The following is a 15425-nucleotide window of genomic DNA, read 5'->3' as shown; positions in this document are numbered from 1 at the left end:
TGGTCTTGGGGAAGCAAGGCTTCTTCTGCCACACAGAGCCAGGCTACCCAGCTTCTCCTGTCGGTCAACAGCCCTGACTCTGCTTCTGCCGAGAGGGCAGCCCCTTCCCTTTGTAGCCATCAGCAAAGCGAAGGTTCCAGAAAGGAGCCGTGGAGGTTCCGGTTCTAAGAAGATCTCCCCTAGACCAGGAAGAGACACACCTGCCCACTTCCTTTTAAAAAGCTGTGCTGTGGGAATGTAGAGTTGGAATACCATATTTGCCTTGCTATTAATCCTCTGGAAAAATCTCCCCAGTTTTATTTCATATCGAGACTATAAGTCAAAACATAACGTCTGTCAAACAATTTTGTTACTCAAACCACTAAAGGGGACAAGAATCAAGCCAGTCTTCCTGAGTTGGTGGAATTAGAGCTTTCTAATGAGCTTGATCAGAGTTACAGGAGAGGAACAACGCCCTCTCTGTTACCTCTCATAATTGATTCGTGCATATTTATATGCAGCAACTTCTCCATTTTAGGTTGTGACATCTTGGATAGTGGGGAGCAAGCACCATGTCTCACTCACCTCTACATTCCAGGATCTGACACAGTCCACCTAGCCCTGGACTCTTTGATCTGGTGGCTGACTGAACAAAGAGGCAGTATTACTGGGATGTGAACCAAGCGCACTGGAGTTAGAGGAAATTCTAGAATTCTGATTCTGTTTCTTCCTAAAAAGATCTGAGACATCGTTTCCCTCATCTGCATGCTAGGGACATGAACTAACTTGCAATAGGTGAAGTGTGTATCTATGGGAACTCTCATCATAGGCCCCCCAGTCTGCAGGCATCATTGGAGAAGGAAATACCCAGCTGTGGCCATCAAAGACATAAACACATAATCACACCCCTCACTAGCCATGTTCATCATTAGCTCAAAAACATTTATCACATTTCTGTTCTGTATAGTCATAATGGGAAAGTCCAATAGAAAAAATCAAGGGTTTTAATACATTTGTGGGAGGAGCTAAGCAAGGACATGAACAGGGGATGATAAGAAAATATGACTGGGCCACTAAATTGGAGCTATCATTGGTCACGTTTGTAGAGCATAGCCCTTAGATTCACATCCTTAATCTGAGTCCTTGTTACCTGATTTTCCTTCACTCACTACTCCACTGGCTCTTGTCCAAGAATGCCTTTACTTGCCTCCCTCAGAGGGCATTTGACAATACAGTGACTAGAGACATAGTCAATTGTCACAGCTGCAGACGGGATGCGCTTGGTGCTTAGTAGGCAGAGACTCCTGATGACACTAAACACCCTCCAACACACAGCACAACAATGAATTCTCTGTTCCAAGTATCAGCCGTGCCAAAGCTGAGACACGCTGCAGGAGACTGTGACAACTGAGTGATTACTCACAGAGAGCTGATCGCCCTTTACACTCCCCAGAACCATCCTAGGAGACTTAAAGCTCCTATTCAGGAGCTCTGAATAGATGTAATGAACTCATCTAAAATCTATCAAATATTGGATGTCTCTGGGAGTATATGAAAGCATTATGCAAAACGTAGATGGCCTCTGAATTTGACACATAGGGCCATCTATCTGATTTGAGAAAATTTACCCTTGGAAGTAAGGCAAGAATGTCTAGCTCACATTAGCAAGTGGTCTGTAGCATTATTTAATGGACTTTCATTGGTCTGAGCTATGTGTACAAGTACCACAACGTTGGTTGAGGGCTTTTCTTCTAGCTTACCAGAGACTTGGCCTCTGTGGCATTTATGAAGAAATCTTTGGAGCAGAGCTCAATAAGAGAGATATTTTGTATTAAAAATTCCACTCAGTTATGATGAAAACTTAACTCAGAATAGATTTGACTTCTCAGACATGTCTACCAACAGCTACATTTGGGAAATGTCATATATATATATGACATCATAATAGGATTTCTGCCTTTACACCGGGTGTCAGTGTTTCCTGTGAGACGGAATGACTACCTGGATAGGTACTGTTTGTGTGCTATGCTGAAGTCTATCTGTAAAAAGCACTCCTACTAGGAAAGAGACATATGGCCCAGCCTAGAAAGAAGATTCTGACTTTCTTTTTTTAATCTCTAAGGGTTAGTTAAAATTTTATAAGTATTTCTCATCTTTTCCTCAGAATCATAATCATATGTAGTGACATCTGGAAGGAAAATGTGCTGTAAGCCTGCGTCTGATCCATGTTCCACCTGCCATTCACCACTGACTTAACTACAGATAAGGACTCAAGACAATGTAACAGCCATGGAGTCCTTCCCAGTTACTCCATGCAGTTGTCCTTCCTAGCGATCCATGAGCAGAAGCCATTCACTGAAAAAATTGAATTGTTTGAATATCAGATATCTCTGATTCCATTCGGACCTCCATGCTTCAAGTATAATCCCTGCTTGTACTTTGAAGTCTTTCTCTTCTAGGTCAACCGGTTATTAAAAAACTAAGATTTACAAATTCCTTAATATGTTGACATGTCCTAAGGTTTTAATATTCATTAGAAAGACTTAGGATTTATAATATGTAACTAGATTAAGTAGACGCCTAAGAGGTTTTGAAGGTCCCCTGTTGAGTGGATGAGGAAATGTGGGAGAGACAGAGGAAACATGGGAAATAGAGAGGAGGAGGCATCAATGTCTCTATAATGTCAACATTCAGATGATTCTACCTAGACATAAAATGGACAGATTTATTTGGCAACTCGGTGAGAAAATTCATGAAAATCACAATCAAAAGCAAAACCATTTGCTTATCTCACCATGATGGATAACCCATGCCTCCAACTAGTTTTCTAGGGGTGTGTGTATGTGTGTGTGTGTGTGTGTTATTGAGGCTCGAGCCGAGGACCTTGGCACGTGCTAGGCAAGAGCTGATCATCCACAGAACTTGACAATATATCCTCAAAGACTCCTGGGAGGATTCTCCTGGCATCTCCCTACCAAAATCTTCTCCCAGTCTAATAATACATTCAACAGCGATTTCCATCTTCTTCATGTTTTAAGGAAGCTGTGTGACTAGTCACCATTTATATCTAATGTTCTGGGCATAGTGAGAGCTGCAAACAAATATTCATCACATTTACCACATTATGTGATCATTTGACTGTTATTTTGTCTCTCTGCCTCTTTCCTCTGAGGTTCTAAATTCTTGTTGAATGTGAAATGTGCATAATTCATCTCTGCATCTGCAGGAGCTTAGGTTGTCTGGAGCACACTTTGTGTTGTCAATGCTTTCAGTCTGGATGAATGACTGGCCTATGTGACAGCTAAGGCATCCTTCTGGTTTGTTCTTAGAGGAATGAATTTTAACCTTTATTTTAACACCAACTCCACTTGAAATGCCTATAGTTTGAAATTAAAACAACATAAGAACTATATATCTTATTTCATCTCTACAGTTGAACAGGGACAGCTATGTATGTCTTCTAACTTCCTTATCTTACATTCCCAGTGTTCTCAGATTCATTTCAAAACTCAGTTATTTTTCTAAAACACACACACACACACACACACACACACACACACACACACACACACACCTGAATAAATTGCATTAGCTAGTTTTCCAGTTCTGCAGGAGCCTTCCAGTAGGACCAAGGACATGAATTCACAAGCCATGGGTCATGGGAAAGTACAGTCAATAGCAGAGGTGGAGTCCATAGAGGCAGATCTTCCTTCCCCAGCATCTCCAGGAAGGCTGAATCACTTCTCCAAATAATGACCCTGTGAGCTCTGAGGGGGTGATCTTTGCCCTTCACTGACTGTGTGAGCAATGGCATGGGCCAGCGGTTCCCACTGTGTGATGTATTCTTAGAGGCTGCACCGGAGGAAGATCTTACAAGGGTAAGATCTGTGGTATGAAGCTCTCCATTGTGCTGGAGAGCAGGAAACTCAGAAATACCACCATCTCTTTTGCCAGACAGCTTGTTACAGCTGATGCTGAGTTCAGCATCTTTGTTGTTGTTGTTGGGTTTTGTTTTGTTTTTCTTTTTTCCTTTCATGGTAAAGCTAATGCCTAGAGGAGTATGCATTTGATACAGAAGACTCGTGCCAACTTCAAAATCCCATCAAAACACTAGACCACTGGCCGGGCAGCAGAGACTGCAGTGTGATTATAGCTCTCGGAAGAGCATCTATTAAAGGCAACATCGCGGGGCTCCTTTGATGGCACCAAAGGTGTCATTTATTTCCTCTCTCCCAGAACAGAAGAGTGAGACTGTTTGGGGTTTTAATGAGGCTTTGCTGGTGAGTCTTCCTTCACCAAAGGGAAGCAATTTAGGAGTTTACCCAGTAACCAGGTGTCTGTTTCATTGCATGGCTGTATAAAGCATAAAAGTTAATAGCATGCTGAGAAATACCATTAATACAATTTTATTATTGTATATAACTTCCTAAATTAAGCTCCAATTAATTGGTAGTTCAGGAAAATACTGAATGTATAGCAATAGGCAGTGAAGTAGATAACTGACCTGGAGGTCAGAATACTGTTTGAAACAGCAGATGTGACCGAGTCTCATGTCACTCAACTGCTTCTCCATCCCCTGAGGTGTCCAGCTCTATCAGTTGAACTTTCCTCTCATCTAAATGACCTTGCTTTCCCCCATCTCAGCATCACTTGCTATGGCTCTTCTAGAAACACTGCCTTCCAGATGTTCACATCTGCATTGTTCTGTGGTGATATTTTATTTATGCACCCCAATAAACCTTATCTGAGGATCAGAGGAAAAAGCCAGCCACTATATTTAACATAGAAGTTAGGAATGGCAGCCCTTAATCCTAGCATTTGGGAGGCAGAAATTTATCTGGATCTCTGTGAGTTCAAGGCCACACTGGTGGCACATGCCTTTAATTGCCTGCACTAGTTAACTATAAAGGTCTGGAGGTCTGTACAGACAGACAGGAAGTGATAGAGCTGGGCAGAAAGAGGAAAGTGATGTAGCTGGACAGAGAGAGGAAGTAAAAGGGCAGAGACAGAAAGGCATAGAGGCATGGGTATACAGGAGGTAGCTCTCTCTGGAGGCTGAGGAGTTGGTAAGTGAGGTTGGCTGTGGCTTGTCCTATTCCTCTGATCTCTCAGATAAGCTTTATTGGGGTGCACAAATAAAATATCACCACCTTTTGTTCCTCCTTGCTCTTCTCCATCTCTACCCAAATGGCACTTCCTAGCAGAGGCCTTCTCTTGCTATGGGATTCAATCCCTAGCTCTTAGCTTCTACTTCCTCCCTACTTTATGTTCTTGCTGACATACTTATTAAGTCAATGCTAGTCATGATTTAATAGTCCACATTTTGCTTCTCCTTCTACACATTAGAATGCAAGGGACAGAAGGATTTTGTCTTCTCTACCACTGTGTCACTCAGAATGGTGTCTGGCCTCTAGAAGTATCATCATCACTATTTGTTGAATAAATTAATAAGCAATTGAGAATATTAGAGTTGTTTTAAGCACCAAACCTGATTAGCTTACTATACCAACAAAACCAGTGAGAATTACCAACCCAAAGTAACAATTGTGTGTTCCACATTGTTTCTCAAGACAATTCTTGATATGTTTACAGTTTATGCTAAAAAGGTTTTTAATTTATTAATTTTCTAAAATTATCGGTCATCTTATAGAATAGCCAAAATCATGCTGATACCATTGAATGAGAAACTTTGCTATGTGCCAAGGAATTTAATACTCAAGTTTGAGAACCAAATATCTCTAATCTTTTCTTCAGTGAACATTTAAAAAAAAAACTGTAACAGTGTTATCTCAGAATTGATTCAAAATTACAATATTGTTTGCAGTTCTCTTGACAGGTAGGCAGGCTCCTGGGCATCTCTTTGAGATTAGATTTCCAGGAAGAAAGACTTAGGTTGTAAATGATAATGCTGTAAACGGTTTCTATTGTCTATCTTAGATCTTCAGCTGCTTCTCACATCATAAAACAGGACATGAATTAGCCCCCATTTAAAGGTTATTGTTTAATTACTGTACTTTCAACATTATTACTCTGCACTTTGAGATCTTCGACTTTCTCGTTTGCACTTCCTGGGTTTTATTATAACTGGAAGGACCACATAAAGTGATAGAAATGTGTCATTCTTCCTGGAGTTGAGGTCCCTGCAATCTGCTTTATTCCTGTGATTGAGTCTTAGGATGATGTGTCACTGACGAGGGAAGGAGGGACAAAGAATCTTTGAGAGGAGAAAGGTAGAACTGCCTCTGCCATCCATCTTAACAAGGAAAATTTAAGTAGCTAACTGACTCAAAATAGATTGGGATCCGTCCTTTATAACGATGGGACTTCAACTTATACTTCACTTTGTTCTTTCACCTTCACATCCACCGGTACAGGAAATAAACTTTCACATGTTTCTAGGGCGGATACACTGGTTATTTCATAAGGAAAGGAAACTGATCTCTCCCAAGTACTCAGCGTGCTTGTGAAGTCCCCTACCTGTCCTTAAACAGTGCTGCATCGATGCCCTTTCTGCGGAGCAGATCTCGTGGTCCATAGGGAGTGTCTTTGCACTTGGAGTCTGTGTCGCACAGGAGGGTCTGGAGGAATGGGAAGAACCCAGCACTTGGAAGGTTTCGAGGTGCGAGGTAACCTGAAATTAAATAATAAAAATGACATCGATGTGACAGGTGTACCTGGGGAGGGAAAGAAGAACAGGCACAGCTGTATTCTGTAAAATTGCCTTTTGAGTAAGATTGTCTGGGACCTCGAAATTAGTCCCAACTCAGCAAATAACGCTGACCTAGAGAGTGTTTTGGTTTGTTTGGTTTTTTTTTTAACTTTATTTTTCTAGATGTCCTAAAATGAATCAAAGGACTTAAAAATGCCTGCTGTCCCATGGGCTCTTCTACCTAGAGTTCATTCTAAAGATTCATTTTTTAAAAGATTTGTTCGATTATTTTTAATTATGTGTATGAGTATGCTTGCATGTGTGGGTATGTGCATATGGAAGCAGGGATCTGCAGAAGCCAGAAGGGGGCATCAGGAGCTGCAGTTACAGGAAGTGGGTGCTGGGAACACAACTCAGATTTGCTCCAAGAACAGCAAGTGTTTTTAACCATTGAGTCATTCCAGCTCCTCTAAAACAGTACTTGAAGGTCGCTTCAAGAACATCTGCTAGAGTGTTTAAAATAAATCTGTATGTCCATATGAAAAAAGATTATGTAACCATTGAGCATGCCAATTCATATACATAAAGTTTATAATGTATTCTAGAGGGAACACATAAGAAAACTATATACTTTAAAGTATTACAAACAGGGTATTCAAAGCCCTTTAAAATATGTAATCACTTTTTATTAAAACCTGATGGATCAGACAAAAAAAAAAAAACATGGCCTTTTAAATTTGAGTGATAAGTCTCGTGTGAATTTCCTTTCTTCTTTCTGACTGTGTGTTAGCTTTCCCACAATATCTAAGTCTAGTTTTGTAATCAAATGAGTAGAGATGCAACCAGCTTTGCAGATGCTGAGAAATGGTTTAGTCTCCTCAAATTTGGCATTTTAATTATTACATATAATGTTCCTTTTCCCTTTGTTTAAAAACCCAGGAGTAAAATTATCAGCAGAGTTGACAGACAGCTTACAGAATAGGAGAAAAGTCTTTGCCAACTACACCTTAGAGAGGGAGTTAATACATAAAAGATGTAAAGGGCTGCAAAAATTAAAGACTGAAAACAAAAAGTTGCCAATCAACAAATGGCCAATGAAATGAAAAGATATCTCTCAAAAAAGCCCCCAAATGGCTAGCAAATATATATGTGTATATGTATATGTATATATACATATATGTGTGTGTATATATGTGTATATGTATATATACATATATATGTGTGTGTATATATGTGTGTGTATTATATATATGTGAGTGTATATATATGTATGTGTGTGTGTGTGTGTGTGTGTGTGTGTGTGTGTGTGTATCCTTTACCTGGAATGCAGATTCAAACCCCTTTGTGACCATCTCTTACCTAAATCAGAATGGCTACTGTCAAGAAACAAACAAATAATAGCAAGTGCTGGTAAGTATGTGGAAAGAGAAGGTCCTCATCTGCTGTTGGTGGGAGTGTAAACTAGTGTGAAATCAGTATGGAGGTTCCTCAAAACATTAAAACCAGAACTACAGTACTACCCTGCTGTGGGATGTCTTTCTGTACGCTGTGAATATGTGTTGCTTTGATTGGTTGATAAATAAAGCTGCACTGGCCTATGGCAGGGCAGGATGGAGCCAGGCTGGAAAATCCAAGAGAGAGAATGAGAGGAGAAAGGAGAGTAGAGGGAGACGCCAACCGCCATCCAAGGAGCAGCATGTAATGGGACGTGGGTAAAGCCAAGGAACACGTGGTGATGCATAGATAAATAGAAATAGGTTAATTTAAGATGAAAGAGCTAGTTAACAAGAAGCCTGCCATAGGCCATACAGTTGTTACTTAATATAAGCCTCTGAGTGATTATTTTATAAGTGGCTGCAGAACCTTGGGGCTGGGCAGGACACATTACCCAGTTAAACCACTCTCGGGCATGTACCCAAAGGACTCTGCATCCTACCCCAGAGACACTTGTGCACCCGTGTTTATTGTTATAGCAAGGAAATGGAACCAGCCTAGATGCCCATCAACAGAAAAATGGATAAGGATAATGTAGTTTATATGCACAAAGTAATTTTATTCAGCTGTTAAGAAAAATGAAATTTGCAGGAAAATGGATGGAACTGGAAAGTCTTGCATTAGGCGAAATTGCCCTGTCTCAGAAAAACGAAACTCGCATGCTGCATTTTGCATGTGGATCCTAACTTTGAATGTTTGTATGTATGTAAATGAGAGGTTATAAGAGCATGTAATGACCATGAAACTAGATAGGAGACCATGAGAGGGGACTAAGTTTGTTGAGAGGGAGGAGCAAAAGGCACTTGCATTCTGAAAGTAGAAATGAAGCTATTGGGGTGCAGGGTACGAGGGAGGGAGAAGAAGCGAGAGAGGAGAAATAATGAAAACAAATCTTGCTTGAAAAATGTCAAAAGGAAACGTAGTACTTTGTAAAGTAACAAAAGCAAAAGTAAGTGACATGAATGAATATGCAGATCCCCCCCCCCCCAAATTAGCCATGAGCTGTAGTGGTGAAGGGATGATTCTAACAACTGCTTTATAAAATGTGCTGGCTGGCAAGGCAGTTGGCCAACTGTAGAATACAAGTTCTTTCACAGTTAGGTTTGATATTAAAATGCTAGATTCCTCCTGTGGGAAACGACGGGAGACAATGAACTTCAAAAAAAAAAAAGACAGATTTTATAATAATAAGGGAAATTCCGAACTGGAGACTAGAAAACAAAGCCTTAATCTCCTCATGAATCTGCTTTAAAGGAGTGTCGGCGCAAGTCTGTTTTCGTTTTAAAGAGAAGGCAATGAACTCCATTGTGAGCTCACCATGGCCATGCATTAATATGAAAGCAGAGAAGGTGATGTGGAGAAATGTGATCTAAATGACCTAAAGACAGACCAGCGGGAAGAAAGAACTGGAAACAACATAAGGCGGCATAGGAAAGCTGCCCAGAAGGAAAGTGAGAGGGTTAAAAAAAACAAAAGAGAGAGAGATTTTTGGAAAAGCTGTGCTGTTGACCTTGAAGATGAAGAGTCCAGGAGTGAGCTGCCTATAGAAAAGACCAGAAAAACCAGTTCTTCTCCAACAGCTTGAGAGACACGAAGGCCTGCTCACACCTTGATCTTGAGCACACTGGGATCCAATTCTGGACTTCTGATCTCCAGAACTGAAAAGTAATTTTTTTCTAAGCAACTCAGTTGATAATTATTTATTCTAGTACACATAAAGAAATGATGCAGAAACAAACCCCAATAGTTTACAAACCAATATCGGTAGTTTTGAAGGCTTTGAAACTCAGGAGAGCTTCGAGGGCACTTGAGCCCACCCAGCTACCCAATAGCACCATGGAAGCAGGCCCAGTTGCCCACACAACGAAGATTCCTTCCATCAAACTCAAATGTGAACTCAAGTGAACTGACAATGCCCATCTGTGTCTTCCTCAGGGAACCTGCTACAAGGGACCAATCAAGTTGACTCCTAGTCTTTCTCACCTTTCCCTCTATAGTGAACTTCTGCCTCCGTGAACTACCTGCAAGACCTTCGCACATCTACAGTTCATGTTCACTATTACTGGTCATCTGCCTTCTTACATAGATCCCAGGTATAGGTGCTCACTCAGAATAAGATTCTGCCAATGTGAGTGTTCCCACTCTGTCTCAAGCATACATAGACACCGATTTGAAAGGGGCCTTAGGAACTGGAGAGATGGCTCAGTGGTTAAGAGCACTAGCTGATCTTCCAGAGGACCTGGGAGCAATGGCCAGCACCCACAGGACAATTCTCAAGTGGCTGCAACTCTAGTTACATGGGATTGACTACCCTCTTTTGGCCTCCTCCATGGGCATTGCACACATATGGTACACAGGCATATTCATACAGGCCTAACACCTATACACATAAAATATAATCAATTTTACAAAAGGAGCAGAGAGGAAGTGAGTGAACGGGAGCAGAAGGACCAGCAGGCTCTGTTGCTCTGTCCCACTTCTCAGTGCGACAGGGTGGTTGAGAGGGGCAGTGCTATCATCAACAAAAGTATGCAAAGGCATTCTACATTCTACACATTCTACAGCCTGAAGAGAAGGGAAACGGGGAAAGATATCATGGGGAAAAGGGTGCTTCGCATTTGATTTTACCTTTCCTAGAACTGATTTTAACTTGCCAATTTGATTAAGAAGAATCCAAAAGAGCATAAACTCACAACAGTCTTCAACCTCCTAAAAAGGATGAACCTACTTTGTAGGAAAGCTCATCACGGGCTTTCTTTAAAAAAAAAAAAAAAAAAAAAAAAACACACACACAAAGCTCCCAGAGCATCAAAAGTAGAGATGGCAACCCTGTGCCTAGACTTTTGATAAGTGATATTCAAGCTGCCATCATAGAATGATGTAAACAAAGAATTGGTTCCCTTTCGCCTAAGTGTCTCATAGGGTGTGTGCTGTCTCCAGGACACACGTGGCCTTCGTCTTTGAACTCAGGTCTGTGCACTCATCATGGTGAGGGGCAGAATGCTGCTGGACTGATCACCTCCTGGGTCCTGTGGCCTTCGTCTTTGAACTCAGGTCTGTGCACTCATCATGGTGAGGGGCCCTGCTGCAGGAGCAGAATGCTGCTGGACTGATCACCTCCTGGGTCCTGTGTGCTGTGCTCGGCATGCAACATGCATGTTGCACTCATCTTTACTGCACAGCCATAATTCCTTTTCTCTTACATATCCACTTTTTATAGAACATGGAACCTCTCTAAAGCTGACAAATAAGAATCAAGAGAGATTAAACTCTTGTTGCTTTCTTGTGAAAGGAAAATGGATTTTTCTGTCTTCCACCCATCTTGGTTTTATCTGTTCAAGGAAGTAGCTCCTCAGAGCCATGCATCAACAAACAGCCACGAGTTCTAAAGAGTGGCTAATTTTAACTTGAACTTACTCTACTCTAAAGGTGTCTCTGTAGTGTTCAGATTCTAAAATAATGTTTCCTTTTATATCCCTAAATGCCAGGGTAAAGGAAAAAGAGAAATCGCTCCCTATCTTTCACAGAACTTCTAAGCTGATGCATAGTTTATCCTAACAATTTAATGATCATCTCCTCAACCAGAGCTCAGGCTTAAGGAATCATGTAGAGGAAGGCCATGACTATGCAAACCAAACCGCAGCAAACTGGCAAGTAAACTCAGATCTCAGGATGCCAGGCAGGATAAAACCCTTGGTATCATGATACGCAGATTCCACACTCAGGAAAATGCCTAAGCCCATCACTGGACGAAAAGTTGTGAGGGAGGGAAGACAGAGAGGGGGGAAGGAGGGGGGGCAGGGTGGGGTGGGGCTAATCTGTCCCAACACAGCAATCTGAATGTGGAAAAAGGGGAACAGTAATGAAAATGTCGATTCACCGGTGGCTCAGTCTCCCAGTAGCACCAAAGATAGCGAGTGACCAGCCCTGGGTGGGAGAGTTATTTCCTTAAAATGGATAAAGTCCACATTGCTGACACTGTCCCATTATAACTTCAACACACTCAAGTTTGGCTTGGGAGGTTCAATCAAGATCAGCTATAGGACAACTTTAGAAATGAATCTCAACTAAATCAAATTCAGTAAAACCGAAATCACAAGAAGACTCAGATCTAAGAGTTTTGAGCAGCACATATTTTGTGTAGTGATGTCAGCCCGTACATCTATGATTACTGACCAGAAAGATCAAGTTTTCTTTTCCTTTCCCACTACACAAAAATCCTATTCAGAGCACCATTTGTGAGACATGACGTGAAGATTAAAGCAATGTGTGGACCATAGCCTCAGCAGCATCACCGGGGACCTTGTTAGAAACGAACATTTCAGGGAATGCAGCTTGGTGACAGGACACCTGCTTTGCATACAGACGACACCCTGGGTTCAGTTTCCACCAACAAGGAAAGGAGAGGCCTTAGCTCTGCTCCCAACTCAAAAGTTCTACTTAGCGCTCCTCAGGAAGGCTGGTTCAGCAATCTGTGCTCACAATCACTTCAGGTAGTTCTGGCTCACACTCAACACAGCATTGGACAGTGGTCCTTTACTCAGATAGGAAATGTTTTAGCTGCGTAGACTGTACCCACACCATCACACTTACTTCAGCCTGTAACTTTTCATTTGAAAGAAGCTACAGACAATGTGTAGCTCAGTGAGCTCCCTTGTGTTGCCCCAAAACTGTTCACAAAGGCGAGCAGTTGGCTAGATGTGGCTAGTGGACTGTAGTTTGCTGTGCTCTGGGAGGGTGAGCCTTCCTCATTCATTCATTCATTCATTCATTCTCTCATTTCATTTCCTCTTCTCTTCTTCTTTCATCATTGCATCTAATTTCCTTCTTAGACTTCTTTCCCTTGTTTCCTAGTCTTCCTTCTTTGCTTTCCACAACCCTGTTTCTCTTTCTCTTCTCATCTTCCACTTGATCATCTCTTCGCTCATTTTCGTGGCCTAGAATTTGGCGGTGTTCTCCCACCAGCCTCCCTTTCTACTCCACTTTTACTTCAGCAGGATTTCTGTCTATTTCCATAACAAACTCAGGAGCAAGGTGCTCACTGGCATTGCTTAGACAGCTGATCTTTTGTTTATTATGTTGGTGAAAACAGAAATGTCAGTCTTTATTGTAATGAAGCACTCTCCACTTGACACCATTAGGCCAGGAGGAATTTGTAAAGCTGGTGTGGTGACATTTATAGATGTTACAGTAATGATAGAATCCACACGTTTCCACTGTGTTTCTTTCAAAACAGGTCAGTACCCAGCCTACGGGGTGGTTTTTTATTTCCAGGTGAAAGAAATTAATCTTTATTGCAATGAAGAGATATATTAAATCATAGAAAGGAAAAATCTGGACTCAGAACATAGTGACTTACTCATTAAGGGTGTTATATTTTCTTAACAGATTGGGACAGAGGGTCCTGTTGTCATAATGAGTAGAAGGCCTTCTGATCAGACACATGCTGGTTCTTTTTGTTAAGCAACTCTAGGACAAGAGTAAATGAGACCAACAGATCCAAAGCATCATCTGCAAGCAAGTACATACTCAAATGCAAATGAAATAATACAGGTAGGGAAATGGGTCTCCAAAGTATATTTGTAATAATTTATTAAAATAAAGGCAGGCCAGGCAGTGGTGGCGCACGCCTTTAATCCCAGCACTCAGGAGGCAGAGCCAGGAGGATCTCTGTGAGTTCGAGGCCAGCCTGGTCTACAGAGTGAGATCCAGGACAGGCACCAAAACTACACAGAGAAACCCTGTTCTCAAAAAACCAAAATAACAATAATGATTATGATGATGATGATTTATTAAAGTAAAATTATACTGTGGTAGTTTTCAAGCAAATTTTGTTCTTAATTACATTTTTAAAGACATAATTAAAACTGGGAAGGATATAAAGCCATCCTTTCCAGTCATTTCATAAGCATTGTCTAAGAGGCCTAGAGGACTTCCCTTCACAGGAACCTCCCATCAGGTTGTACCTGACTGGAAGGTCTGTTGATCTGCCACCTTCCAGCCAATAAACACAATTGCATTTGCCCTTCTTCATTCCAGACCCTCTGAGAAAGGGCTTCAGCACCCATGAGGCTCCATGTGACAACCTAGGATAAAACCTGATAGGACTTTGAACACTCCAATAGAAAAGAAAATCAGCAAAATGCAATTTTTAAGATACTGAATGAATAATAAGTTATTTGAAAGAAAGAAAATCCTTAGCATGATGCTCAACACTCTGCAATAAACCAAATCAAATGTATTTGAATTAATATTGGTAAAAACTCCCAAGGTCACAGGAATACTGCATGATGTAGGACTTGAGTGTAATTTCGACCTTCATGTTACTACACCAAAGCACCAGCTTTTTTCCCAATGTTAAGTCAACATAACAAATACTGTGCCTTCAGTAGATAGTACTATATTGTATTCTTGGGTCATAAAAATGGGTAGGCTCGATTATTCAAAATAACCAATGATTCTTATTCTTAAAGTTCCATAAGCATTGGTGCCTCTGAAAATCTAACTAATCCATGACATCTGTAACACCAACCACTGATTCTACCATCCACAAAATGAAGTCATCCATGAGTCTTCTCAGCAGATATTACTAAAATATTTTGTACATGGCACCAGATAAGGGATTAAATAAGGGTCATTCTTATATTTAAAAAAACATTCAATTTTCAAATAAAAAGAAGTCATGAAAACAGGAGTTAGAGGGTTGATAAAGGGGTGAGACAATGGGTGTGAACTTGCCTCATTTTCAAGTTCATCATGTTTATTAAATAAAATGCAACCAGAAGTCTTTATTCTCCCGAACCACCAGAAAAATTGGATATAGGAAAACACATATTTTTAAAAGACAGACACATGAAGTTTTTGTTTTGAGAAAAAAAAATCTCCTATTCCATCATTTTTGTTCTTGTCGTGTTTGTTTGTTTATTTGTTTGTCAACTTGACCCAAGACAGAGATATCTGGTGGGGGAAAAAAAAAAACTCATTTAAGAAAGTGCCTCAGTCAGATTGGCCTGTGGGGTGTTTTATTGACTGATGTGGGAGGACCCAGCTCACTATGGGTGGTGCCATTCCTGGGCAGGTGGTCCTCGGTAGGATGAGAAAGCAAATGAAGCAAGCCACGAGGAGCAAGCCAGTAAGCAGCATTCCTCCACGGCCTCCGCTCCAGTTCCTGCCCTGCTTGAGTTCCGGTTTTGTCTTCCCTCAGTGGCGGACTGTGATCAGGACAGGTAGGCCAAAGGAATCCTTTCCTCCCCAAGCTGCTTCTGTCCACAGCCTTTATCACAGCAACCGAAAGCCAGCTGAG

At 41.2% G+C, this 15425-nt stretch overlaps 1 protein-coding gene across 1 annotated transcript in view; it reads right to left on the bottom strand.

Annotated features, from left to right (window-relative positions):
• The window catches only part of Abca12 (ATP binding cassette subfamily A member 12), a 168986-nt gene that overhangs the window by 108331 nt on the left and 45230 nt on the right, over nucleotides 1-15425 (bottom strand). The window contains exon 3 of the mRNA XM_006972243.3: nucleotides 6457-6610. Within this exon, the coding sequence (XP_006972305.1) occupies nucleotides 6457-6610 (154 nt within the window). The remainder of the gene's footprint in view (nucleotides 1-6456; nucleotides 6611-15425) is intronic.

The sequence above is a fragment of the Peromyscus maniculatus genome, chromosome 13, assembly GCF_049852395.1.
Source record: "Peromyscus maniculatus bairdii isolate BWxNUB_F1_BW_parent chromosome 13, HU_Pman_BW_mat_3.1, whole genome shotgun sequence".
NCBI lineage: Eukaryota > Metazoa > Chordata > Mammalia > Rodentia > Cricetidae > Peromyscus > Peromyscus maniculatus.
The sequence above is the reverse complement of the archived record's forward strand: the minus strand, read 5'-3'. Positions and strand labels throughout refer to the sequence as shown.